Source organism: Mirounga angustirostris, unplaced genomic scaffold (genome assembly GCF_029215605.1).
Source record: "Mirounga angustirostris isolate CCGP_5_RB_7025 unplaced genomic scaffold, mMirAng1.0.hap1 SCAF_7, whole genome shotgun sequence".
NCBI classification, from domain to species: domain Eukaryota; kingdom Metazoa; phylum Chordata; class Mammalia; order Carnivora; family Phocidae; genus Mirounga; species Mirounga angustirostris.
Genome location: NW_026991715.1, coordinates 1922965 through 1935468, shown reverse-complemented (window position 1 = coordinate 1935468; position 12504 = coordinate 1922965). Strand labels below are relative to the sequence as shown.

At 44.4% G+C, this 12504-nt stretch overlaps 1 protein-coding gene across 1 annotated transcript in view; it reads right to left on the bottom strand.

The window, feature by feature from the left end:
- Positions 1 to 4728, bottom strand: part of PRSS38 (serine protease 38) — a 28503-nt gene extending 23775 nt beyond the window's left edge. The window contains exon 1 of the mRNA XM_064595625.1: positions 4723 to 4728. Within this exon, the coding sequence (XP_064451695.1) occupies positions 4723 to 4728 (6 nt within the window). The remainder of the gene's footprint in view (positions 1 to 4722) is intronic.
- Between the last annotated feature and the right edge of the window lie 7776 nt (positions 4729 to 12504).

Genomic DNA, 12504 nt, shown 5'->3' with positions numbered 1-12504 from the left:
GTGTGTGTGTGTGTGTGTGTGTTGGCGTTTCAGCTTCTACACCCAAGCTGGACACATGGGAGGAGAGAAAAGCCTGGGGAACTCCCTATTGGGTTGTTCTTCAAATCCTGTGGCCCTTGTCTAGTATCTACCCTTCACAATCTTCTGGAGGAACAAAATGGAACGTATTCATCATCCTTGTCTCAACCTGAAGGAACTTCTCCCAGCTGAGTTAATTTCTTCCAAACTGCTATTTCCACTTGATTGATTGGGTGTTTAATTTCCGTGTTAGAGGCTTTCCTTCGATGTCTGCTATTCCTTTGTCTTGCCTTTGAAATTAAGACTGCTGGAATGAAAAGTGATTGGAAGCTCTGGGGTGTGGGCAGTGCTGGGTGGATCATGAGGAGCTACTGATGTCCCTACCTTCAGGACATCCCTCTAAGCATCCACATGACCCCAAACCCCTTCCTGAATAGCAGGGATCTTGCTGCAGGTTCTGGAAGCTCAGGTAGAAGGTTGTTGTGTCTGAACATTGTGCATTAAGTATATATACCGTCTCCTAACCTAATTTTGGCATCCAGGGCCCTCAATTATGGATTGCCTGTGTTACTCTCAAAGAAAACAGAACTCCAGATTTCTGCAAGAGTCAGTGGGGTCCATTAGCCCAGAGATACGGAGTTGGGGGAAGACTTAGGGATATGACCGCTTCTCAGTTTCTGCCCAACATTCCTGGGTTTACCATTCCCTCCCACAGTCATATCTAGACACACCGGTTCTTGTAGAGGATTCAGGATGTTTTCCACTTTCTCAATGGCCTGCTCAATTCTCTTAGGTCAGTTACTACTTACATATCTGCCATCCACCTGATCAAAACCTTTCTTATTAGGGTATCACTTATATACAGTAAAATTTATCCAATCATGCAAGTTTTGACAAGTGCTTGCAGTCATGTGACCACCACAGTCAAGCTATAGAAGAGTTCCACTGCCTTCCCAGTTCCTTTGAGCCCCTTTAGAGTCCTTCTGCCCATAATCCCTTGAAATAACGAATCTAGATTTCTTTTTTTTTTTTAAAGATTTTATTTATTTATTTGAGAGAGAGAAAGAGAGAGAGAGCACAAGAGGGGGGAGCGGGAGAGGGAGAAGCAGACTCCCCGCTGAGCAGGGAGCCCAATGCGGGACTCGATCCCAGGACTCCAGGACCATGACCTGAGCTGAAGGCAGTCGCTTAACCAACTGAGCCACCCAGGCGCCCCAGTGGCATGATATATTTAAAAAGCTGAAAGGGAAAAAACCTACAGTGACGAATATTTTACCTGGCAAGGTTATCACTCAGAATTGGTAGAGAGATAAAGATTTTCCCAGACAAACAAAAGTTAAACGGGTTCATCCCTACTACACCAGCCTTCCAAGAAAAGTTAAAGGGACTTAAAAAAAATTTTTTTTATTTGAATTCCAGTTAGTTAACATACAATGTAATATTAGTTTCAGGTGAACAATATAGTGATTCAACACTTCCATACAACACCTGGTGCTCATCACAACAAGTACACTCCTTAATACCCACCACCTCCTTATACCATCCACCCACCCACCTCCCCTCTGGGAACCATCAGTTCGTTCTCTATAGCTAAGAGTCGGTTTTTTGGTTTGCCTCTTTCTTCTTTTTTTTTTTTTTTTAAGATTTTATTTATTTGCGAGAGAGAGAATGAGAGACAGAGAGCATGAGAGGGAGGAGGGTCAGAGGGAGAAGCAGACTCCCTGCCGAGCAGGGAGCCCGATGCGGGACTCGATCCCGGGACTCCAGGCTCATGACCTGAGCCGAAGGCATTCACTTAACCAACTGAGCCACCCAGGCACCCACGAATCTAGATTTCTATCCACATCGTTTGTCTTTCCCAGAATGTCATATATACAGTCCTGTACTTAGCACAATGCATTTGAGTTCCACCCATGTGATGGCCAGTAAAACCAACTGGTCCTCAAAATTTCTGTTCTGAGGGTTTTAAACTATGAATATAAGCTCTGTAATACTTATGGGACTGTTTAGGCTATTGGTTTCTTTTTGAGGGAGTTTAGGTATTTTGTACCTTTCAAAGAAATTGTCCATTTCACTTGAGTTGTTGAATTTATGGCCGTAAAGTTGTTAGAAAATATTCCCTGAATCATTTCAATGCCTGTAGTAACAACCCCTTCTGTTACTGATATTGGTAGCTTCTAACTAGCTACTGTTTTATTTGTGAAGTCCATTGTCTCTTTGTATGCTACTTTACTGAATTTTCTTCCATTTGTGATAGTTTCACAGTGATTCTTTTTTAGTTACTGAGTTATAACAGCTCTCTATTTCTGATACAGGTATCATCAGATCTATGATTTGCAAATACTTTCTCACAGTGGTTAGACTGTCTTTTCACCTTTTTGAGTGTGTTCTATGACACAAAATTTTTAACTTTAAAGAAGTCCAATTTATCTATTTTCTTTTGAGATTTGTACTTTTAGTGTCATATCTAAGAAATCATTGCTTAATCCAAGGTCATGAAGCGTTACTCCTACGTTTTCTTCTAAGCGTTTTACAATTTTTGCTCTTATATATAGGCCTATAATCGTTTTGAATTAAATTTCAGGATGGTGTGAGGTGGGGGTCCGGATTCATTCTTTTGCATGTGGATGTACACTTGTCTCAGCACCATTTGTTGAAAAGACTAATTTTTTTTTCCTATTGATTGTCTTGGAACCCTGTCAAAAGGTGATTGGCCATAAATGTAAGGTTTATTTCTGGGCCCGTGATTCTGTTCTATTGATGTATATTTCTATAAGAATAGAAATCCAAGTTCCACACTGTTTCAATTACAGTAGTTTTGTAGTAAGTTTGTCATCACAAAATTAAACCCTCCAACTTTGTTTTTCTTTTCCAAGGTTGTTTTGTCTATTCTGAGCCCTTTTTCATATGAATCTTAAGGTCAGCTTGTAAATTTCTAAGGAAACCCAGCTGGAATTTTGATAAGGACTGCAATGAATCTGTAGATCAACTTGGAGAGTACTACCGTCTGTTATGGTTTGAATTGTGTCCCCCCAACAGATATGTTGAAGTCCTATTCCCAGTACCTCGGAATGTGACTTTATTTGGAAATAGGGTCATTGCAGATGTAATTAAAGTTAAAATGAGGTCAAACTCAGTGTCTTATGAGCAGAAGAGAGAAAAGATGGCCACGCGAAGATGCACAGAGACACAATCTGTGGAGGCAGAGATTGGAGGGAGTGATGCATCTCCAAGCGAAGGGATACCAAAGATTTCCAGCAGCCACGAGAAACTAGGATATGGAGATACACTCCCTCAGAACCCTCAGACACAATGAGCCCTGCTGACACCTTGATTTTGGACTTCTGGGCTCCAGAACTGTGAGAGAACAAATTTCTATTGTTTTAAGTCAGATGTGTGCTACTTTGTTATGTCAACCCCAGGAAACTAACACGGATTTGGGACCAGGACTGGGGTCTGGCAAATTTGAAAGCCTGGAGACTCGAGCAAGTGTCAAACTTAAGGTCTTAGTCTGCAATCTGCAGGGCAGGTGGGCAGGTTGGAAATTCAACAGGATTTCAACATTGCATCTTGGGTCTGCCATCAGCAGGGCAAGTGGGCCGGCTGGAAACGCAGGCAGGATTTGTATGTGGCAGTCTTTTTTTTTTTTTTTTTTTTAGGATTTTATTTATTTATTTGAGAGGGAGAGAACAAGCAGTGGGAAGGGTCAGAGGGAGAGAGAGAGAGAAGCAGACTTCCCGCTGAGCAGGAAGCCAGATGTGGGGCTCGAACCCAGTACCCGGAGATCATGACCTGAGCCGAAGGCAGACGCTTAACCATCTGAGCCACCCAGGCAGGCGCCCCATGTATGTGGCAGTTTTAAAGCAGAACTTGTCCAGGATACCTCAAAGTTTTGTTGTGAAGGCCATCAAGTGGCCAGATGATGCCCACTCACGTATATTTATTAAGTAATCTCCTTTAGTTAAAATACACTGTAAATATTGACACATTTACAAAATACCTTTACAGCAACGTCTAGAGAGCATCTGAGCAAACAATTGGACACCATAGCCTAGCCCAGCTGACACATAAAATTCACCGTGGCAATCCATTCCTTGTCAATTCAGCACCCATACACATCTCTTTAATCCATAGTTAATTTTCAAATAAAGACAATAATGAAGTCGTATTTCCATTAAGGTGATAGAACCATCCTGAGTATAACTGAAAATGAACTAACCTTTTCCCAGGACGGGATGAAAAGTCCATGGGTGATGCTCACTCTTCTCCTTGACGCCCTAAAAACACACACACACACACACACACACACACTCTCTCACTCTTCTCCTTGACACCCTATAAACACACACACACACACACTCACTCTTCTCCTTGACGCCCTATAAACACACACACACACACACACACATCCTTAACAAACTGAGGAAAAATTACTCATAACAGTTACAGTTTCTGCAAATGGCCATGTGGTCCTTGCTGGTATCTGGAGTGCTCTGTCCCCTCCTCAGTCCCTATTCCCTTTGCCCTCAGCAAGCACCTGTGGCTCTTGACCTGGTGTGGTGACCCAAGTCTTCCTTCCTGCAGGACCTTCCATTGGTCCTGCCTGAGTTGTGTTGTTTGTTTTCTATTAATGTAATCACAGGGCATGGTAGTGCTGGAGACACCCTGAGAAGCCTCCTGTGTCCCAGACATACTCTTCCTCACCTCCATGGTGGACAGGTGGATGGTGTACCTTTGGTCTAGCTGCTCTTGGTTTTCTTCATGCCCCTTTTTATTTCGTTAGGGTTCCTAGTGATGGCTCCACTTTCTTTCCTGAGTTTTTGTCTTGGTCAGGTTAGCTAAATCACACTGATTCTTTAGGGTTGACCTATATATTTAAATTATCAAGAAGGGACAGCTTTAAACCATCCTTTGTCAGTTCCTCAAGTTATATTCTTCTGTCCAGTAATTTCAATACTGGGTTGCACAGTGGCTTAGTTGTTTCATGGGGAATGCATCTGGGAAGAAATGTGATTTGTGGCTGGAGCATGTAAATATCTATTCATCATGAGTATTATGCATCCATAAACTCTTATTTTTAAGGATTTCTATGAGAAATGCCAGGGTGATGCACTGCATGTGTAACACGGGTCTGTGTTACCCTTACTCCACCCTGATGTGATTTTGGTTGGTGTTTCTTCTTTCACGGCTTCCCTGGTTCCCCTGTCAGACCAGGAGGGACGTCCATGCTACCATTCTGCAATGCTGGTGGCCTCATCTAGAAGGCTTGGGGAAATGTGCATAGTTCCCCATTCTTGTTTTCAGCTGCATGTCTCCATTCTCATGTGGTGCCCGGGGCTGCTGGTACAGACTCTGTTCACTTGTGTGAAGGAACCAGAGTCCTGGGGGCACAAGGCCACATGCAAAACCCTCATGTGGGGCCTCTCATCTCCTAAGCTTCCAAGGAATCTGTCAGTATCTCAGTGATAATTACCATTCAGTGAACACTGTTCTCTTGCATCTGATCTCTGGAAATCTTCATCCCGTTCATTGTCCTTTAGGACCACTGCCCTTCAAGGCCCTTCACATCAGTGCCCTTCCTTCAGGGGGTCTAACACCCTGAACTCCTCCTCAGCTCGCCCCAGACCCCAGGCTGGAGCCCTGCCCCTTGGACCTTCCATGCAGTTGGCAGAAGGTAAGAGCACTTGGAGGAGAAAGCTACCCAATTTGAAAAGGCAAGAGCATGGTGGCGGGGGGGGTGGTGGATGGGGAAGTGGCCTTGGAAGAAGGTCTTGAGGAAGGGGATGAGCCTTTCAGTTCGTGGTGGAGGGAAGAGCATGGTGACCAGGTGTGGGATGTGCCCACAGGGCTGGCGCCTGCACCCTGTTGGGTTGGGTGCAAGAGGTGGGCGGGCAACAGCTCTCCAGAGGCACCCTGACCCATTCCGTGTGGCTAGCAACATCAATGAAGCATACAGACATAGCATGTTTTCATTTATCCTGGAGCAGTTTAGGACAGATCATCATTCCAATTTGTAGTTGTAAGTATAGCACCCTGGGAAGAAAGAAGTAGTTTGGTCTGAGCTCGAAAGAGCTGGGCTTGCCTGTCTCTGGTAGTCACAGCTTGGTCCCCAGGTGTGCAGGTGGCTATGCTAGACACAGCCAAGATCTGGGTCCGGCTGACTCCTGCAGGTGTGGCAAGCCGCGGTGCTTGCCACTCCCAGACCCTCTGCCCTGGAGACAGGTCCTAGCCCTCCTTCTGCTCGTAGAATGCTCACAGCCCGGAGGTAATGCTTCTCTGCTGCAGGGGTCACCAACGCTGCCCTGCAGAGCCAGAAGCCCCAAAGGACAAAGGAGAGCTGATAAGAGAGGACCCACGGAACCCCAACTACCCATGCTCCATCAGGCCAGGGTGCCCATGGCCACATTCCCTCTTCCTTTACACCATCCTGATCTAACAAACTTGTGGTCCTGGGCTGCTCTCAGCACTCCTGGGCACCCCTGGCTGGGGCGGGGCTGCCTTTTCTGCCTGCCCTTCCTTGTTCCAGGTGAGTCTCTGCAGGTGTGTCCTCATCTTCCAGGCCAGAGTGTGGAGTGTTGCATACTTAGACTTCAATGCAGCCTCCTGTTGGAGAAAGCTGTCCCCTAAAAGCTAAAGCATTTCAGAACCATTAGCTTTCCCCTCTCGTTTCTGTCACAACACTCACACTCATGGCGGCAACTGCCTCACCAGACACCTTTGTTCTGTCCTCTTCGCACATGGCATGTCATCTTGAACTCTTCCAGGGGAAGACCATAAAGTGAGCACCAGGACACCCATGCCTAGTCTCCTGTGGAAACTCTGACTTTAAGACTGCCGGAGGAAGAGCTTAGGGCGAGCAGCTAGAGGATCACCCCCTCTTCTTTCATCAAAACCCAAGGAAACTATCAGGTGTGAACAACAAGCCAGGAAAATGAATTATGGACCGGGAAAGGATGTGAAGGATGTATGGCAACATGCAGCATGGACCAGGGCTTTGTCACGCATCTGCTATTCATGGAGACACTTGAGGAGCTTACTTTCTCACTTCTGTACATGAGGGCACCAGGATGCATGGAAATGGTCAGGGCTGAGGTAGACAGTGAACAGTGCTCACCCAGGAGCTAGAAGCATATATTAATGGAACAGGTCAACAAGAGCGATGAAGCAACCTTTCCTAGTCCAGACTATATAGCGATTGACCCTAGGTTCTCCCCAGGGTCATACAGAATAGTTATAACACCTCTCTTACTGATTATACAGTGAATAACCCTAGGTTTTCTTCATTTATGGTAATTTTTCCATGCCTTTGTTGTCAATTTTTAAAAAAATTATTTGAGAGAGCGAGCATGCACAAGCAGGCAGCCCAACAGGCGGAGGGAGGGGGAGAAGCAGAGAACCCGATGCGGGACAGGATCCCAGGACCCTGGGGTCATGACCCAAGCCGAAGGCAGATGCTTCACTGACTGAGCCGCCCAGGAGTCCCTGTTGTCAGTTTTTAAAGCATCTCTTCTTAAAGTTAGGGAAGTTTTGTCTTTTAGCCTTAGTAATTTTTTTTAGAAGATTTTATTTATTTTTTTGATGGAGAGATAGAATAGGTAGAGAGGCAGCAGAGGGAGAGGGAGAAGCAGGCTCTCCACTGAGCAGGGAGCCTGACCCGGGACTTGATCCCAGCACTCTGGGATCATGACCCGAGCTGAAGGCTGCCACTTAACCGACTGAACCACCCAGGTACCCCATTAGTAGTTTTTAATCATGTATTTTTAATGCCCATTATTAAATGCTTTCCTACTTTCTTGAAGTGAGCTTGTCTTTTTATTGTATTAATGTAAATTTTATACATATATATGAATATTATTGCCTCATTACATTCCTGTATTATGAAACTAAGAAAATCAAATGCTGAGAGTGGAAGAGTTTGGAACCAATGTGTCATACAAATGATCTGGTTGTCTATGTGGATAATTCAGAAGAATTTACAAATTATTCTAGTAGTAGGAGAATTTAGCAAGTTTCCTAGATTTTAGATCAAATGTAAGCCATCATATGTGTATACATAAGCAATAAAATCTGGGACACATGCTTAAAAATATGACAATGTTTACATACAACTGAATGTTTAAGGATTTAGGATGATCTAACAAAGGGTCAGAAAAATTATAAAAGTTTATTGAGATGTTAAAGACAAATGAATGGAGAAATATCTAATGTTCATGGATATAAAGGCTTAATGTAATAAATGTACCTGTCTCTAAATCAATCTATATGACTAATGTGAATCTAGTCAAAATATGACATAGCAATTACTTGAGTGGCATGGCAGACAGGAATGGGTCCCCAAAGTTGTCAACATCCTAATCCCCATGTCCTGTGAAAATGTACCTCTCATGGTAAAGGGGACTTTGCAGGTGTGATTAAGCATTGAGATGGGGGAGATTTTCTTGGATTATCCATATTGGCCCAGTGTGAAAACACAAGGGTCTTTATACAAGATAGGGAGGAGGATTCTTTTTTTTTTTTTTAAGATTTTATTTATTTGACAGAGCACAAGCAGAGGGAGAGAGAGGGAGAAGCAGGCTCCCCGCTGAGCAAGGAGCCCGATGTGGGACTCGATCCCAGGACCCTGGCACCATGACCTGGGCTGAAGGCAGCCGCCCAACCGACTGAGCCACCCAGGCGTCCCAGGGAGGAGGATTCTTGTAAGAGAAGGCAGTGGGTAACCATGAAGTAGAGGTTGAGTGACATGGTCATTGGCCAAGGCATGTGGCAGCCTCTGGAAGTTGTAAGCAGCAAGGAGTGGGTTATCTTCCAAAAAGAACCAGCCCTGCAAACACAATTGTTGATTGTAGCCCCATCAGACTCACTTCAGACCCCTGACCTCAGAACTGTCAAAGAATAAATTTGTGTTGTTTCAAGCGACACACACACATATACAAGTCTGGGATAGTTTTTAAATGTACACTAAAGACTGGTCTTGAAAGTTATAATTCATGTGGAAGGCTAAGATCCAATAAGAATAAGACATAAATTTTCCCTTCAAATACCAAGTCTTATTATGATGCCATAGTAGTGAAAACCCAGTGGTGCTGATGCTGGCACAGGAGCTGGCTGGTACTGGACAACTGACGGTGGAACTGAGTGCAAGACTGGGTCTTTCTGTGTGTGGAAGTTTGACACAAAACCGAGGTGGTATGGGAGGTCAGTGGGAGAGGAGGAGGTGTTTGGTAAAATGTTCTTGGAAAAGTAGCTACCACTTGGGGAAAGGAACTAAGAATACCACCTCACACTATACAGAAATAAACAATGAGAACACTTTAAAACATTTAGTTTAATATACGGACAGGTTTCCTATAATGGCAAATGGTGTAATAAGGGCCTTCCCATGAAGACAACACGTAGACGTCATCCTCACAGAGGCAGAACACATCTAAATCATGGTGATGAATCACCAGGCTTAGGGGAGCAAGGAGGTGGGGAGGTGAGTCAAGCAGTCAAAGGTGCTCCTGCTTTTTCAGAAAGAGCAGCTTTGTGGTGTCACTTTTGGCAGTGTTTGGGGTTAGGGAAGCAACAGTAGGAGGCCAGGGTTTGCCAAGGGTGTAGACCATGGTAAGCCACACCTGCCCTGTGCGGCAGACAAGATGGGATGTCTCCCAGGAGGGAGTGGGTGGTGAGCCAGCTCTCCCATGGACTGCAGCCCAGCCTTGAATGACATGGCGGCTTGGAAAATCTCAAACCCAAACTTGATGTAAGGGGGCTCCAGATTGCTAGTGCACCCTGCCCTCAGAGAAGCAAGCAGAAATCCTCTTAGGATAACAGGCACATCACCCTGGACCTGAGATTATTTCTGAAAACGACATTTAAATATCATTTCAGCATACAAACAAAGATGAACAGAAACATGAGATGATATGCCATGACTGAGAACCAGCAGAAAAACAGATCTGAAGAAACCCAGATACTCGAGTTATAAGCCAGAAACTGTAAAACAAGTGTGCTTACTATGTTCAAGGGGATAAAGCCAGGCCTGTTAAACTTCTGCAACAACTGAAAACTATAAATTTGACAGAGTAGGTTTGAAAAGGAACCAAATAGAACTTTCAGAAATGAAAACCACAAAAATCAAGATTCAGAACTCATCAAATGGAATTAATAACAGCTTAGACCCAGGTGAAGAGGGACTCTGTGGACCAGAATGCAAGTCGGAAGAAACCACCCAGAATGGGAAGGGAAAAGGGAAATTCAGAAAAGAAGCATGAATGTATTTCAGTGCTATTGGTGTGTATATTTTTTAAGGAAAAAGTGCGATTTTGTTTTGATTTTGGTTCGAATAAAATAAGAAGAAACTCTGATTCTGGCTAAGATGGAGTAACTGGGACAGACTTACCTTCCATCTGAAACCACCAAGAACTACAAAAAGAATAAATATAGGAAACTGGTTGTCAGGACCTGGATATCAGGCAGTGCATGACTGTAATCCCCGAGACACAGGAAATAACTGGAAGAGCCCTGGGATTGTCTCAGCTTCCAGGCCACAGCACAGGAAGAAGGCTCCTGGAAGAGGCCTGGAAAAGAACCTGCCTGAGTCACAGTACACCATGGTGGCCCAAAGTCTCCACACAGAGAACCACAGTCATGAGAGCTACACAGAGGTGAACTGTGGAGAATTGAAAAGGACCCCCTGTGGGTCAGCTGAGAACTGATCACCACAAATGCATGCAAAAACTGCCTGAAGCCTGCTAAAGAATCTTCCAGAAGAATGAGAGGGAACGGTACCCAGTTTTCACATAGGGCCGGGAATAATGATCCCATCAGCCAGCCTCGAAGAGCTCATAATTCACAAAGCACAGAATAGAATGCTCCTTGAGTTGTCACCGCAAAAGTGTGGAATAATGAGCCCCAGACTGAGCTCCACACAGACCCACCTAACAATCCCAAAAGCAAGACCTGAAAGACCTGTCTATATTCAAGTAACTTCAATACATCCCAGATCAGAGCTGAGAAAGATGTGTAGGAATAAAAAAATATCCTGCACCAACAAGGTGAAACTCACAGTATCTGGTATCCACTCAAAGAACACTGGGCAGGTAAAGAAGTGAGAAAACACAACTCACAATGAGGAGAATTAAAAAAAAAAATCAAAGCAGAAACTAACAATTGTTGGTGCAGATGTGGAGAAACTGGAACCCTCATGCACTGTCAGTTGGAATATAAAATGGTGCAGCCACTGTGGAAAAATAGTACAGCCATTCTTTTCTTTTTTTTTAAAGATTTTATTTATTTATTTGACAGAGAGAGAGACAGCGAGAGAGGGAACACAAGCAGGGGGAGTGGGAGAGGGAGAAGCAGGATTGCCGCAGAGCAGGGAGCCCGATGCGGGGCTCGATCCCAGGACCCCGGGATCATGACCTGAGCCAAAGCAGACGCTTAATGACTGAGCCACCCAGGCGCCCCTAGTACAACCATTCTTAAAAAATTACACCTAGAATTACCACATGACCCATCAATGCCACTGCTGGGTACATACCCCAAAGAACTGAAAGCAGGATATCGAAGAGATATTTGTACACCCATATTCATAGCAGCATTATTCACAGTAGTTAAAATATGGAAGCCACCCATGTGTCCATCAGTGGATGAATGGACTACCAAAACATGGTCTATACATAGAATGGAATGTTATTCTGCCTTAAAAAGAGGGAACTTCTGACACATGGTACAACCTAGATGAACCTTGAGGACATTGTGTTATGTGAAATAAGCAGTCACAAAATGACAAATACTGTAGGATTCCACTTACATGAGGACCCTAGAGTAGTCAAATAGACACAGAAAGTACAGTGGTGGTGGCCAGGGGCTGGGGATAAGAGAATGGGGAGGTATTATTTAATGGGTATAAAGTCTTAATTTTGCAAGATGGCTGCACTATAATGAGAATGTAATTAATGCCACTGAACTGTACACTTTAAAATGGTTAGGATGGTAAACTTTATGTTATGTGTATTTTACAACAAAATAATTAGGGATGCCACAGGAAGTCTGTCCTCAGGCCCACAATTGTAGCACACAGTGAACACAGCCAGGTAAACAAAGCCTCACACTAAAGGCCCTTTACCCACACATCACGTCAGCTTTGACAATAGTTACAAGGCACACTGAAGGACCAAACACAGTTTGAAGAGACAGAGCCGCACCAGAACCAGACCTGGAGGTGGAAAAGGTGCTGGAATTACCAGACCAGGAATGTAAACTATGACTCATACACTAAGGGCTCTGATAGATAAAGCAGACCGCATCAGAAACAGACGGGCAGTGTGAGCAGAGAGAAAGAAGTGCTAAGGAGGGGTTTAAAAGGAAATGTTAGAAATCAAAATTCTGTCACAAAAATGAAGACTGCCTTTGCTGGGCTCATCAGCAGACTAGACACAGCCAAGGGGACAGTCACAGATGCCAAAGATGTGTCCAAACCAACAGGCAAGTAGAAAAAAATGA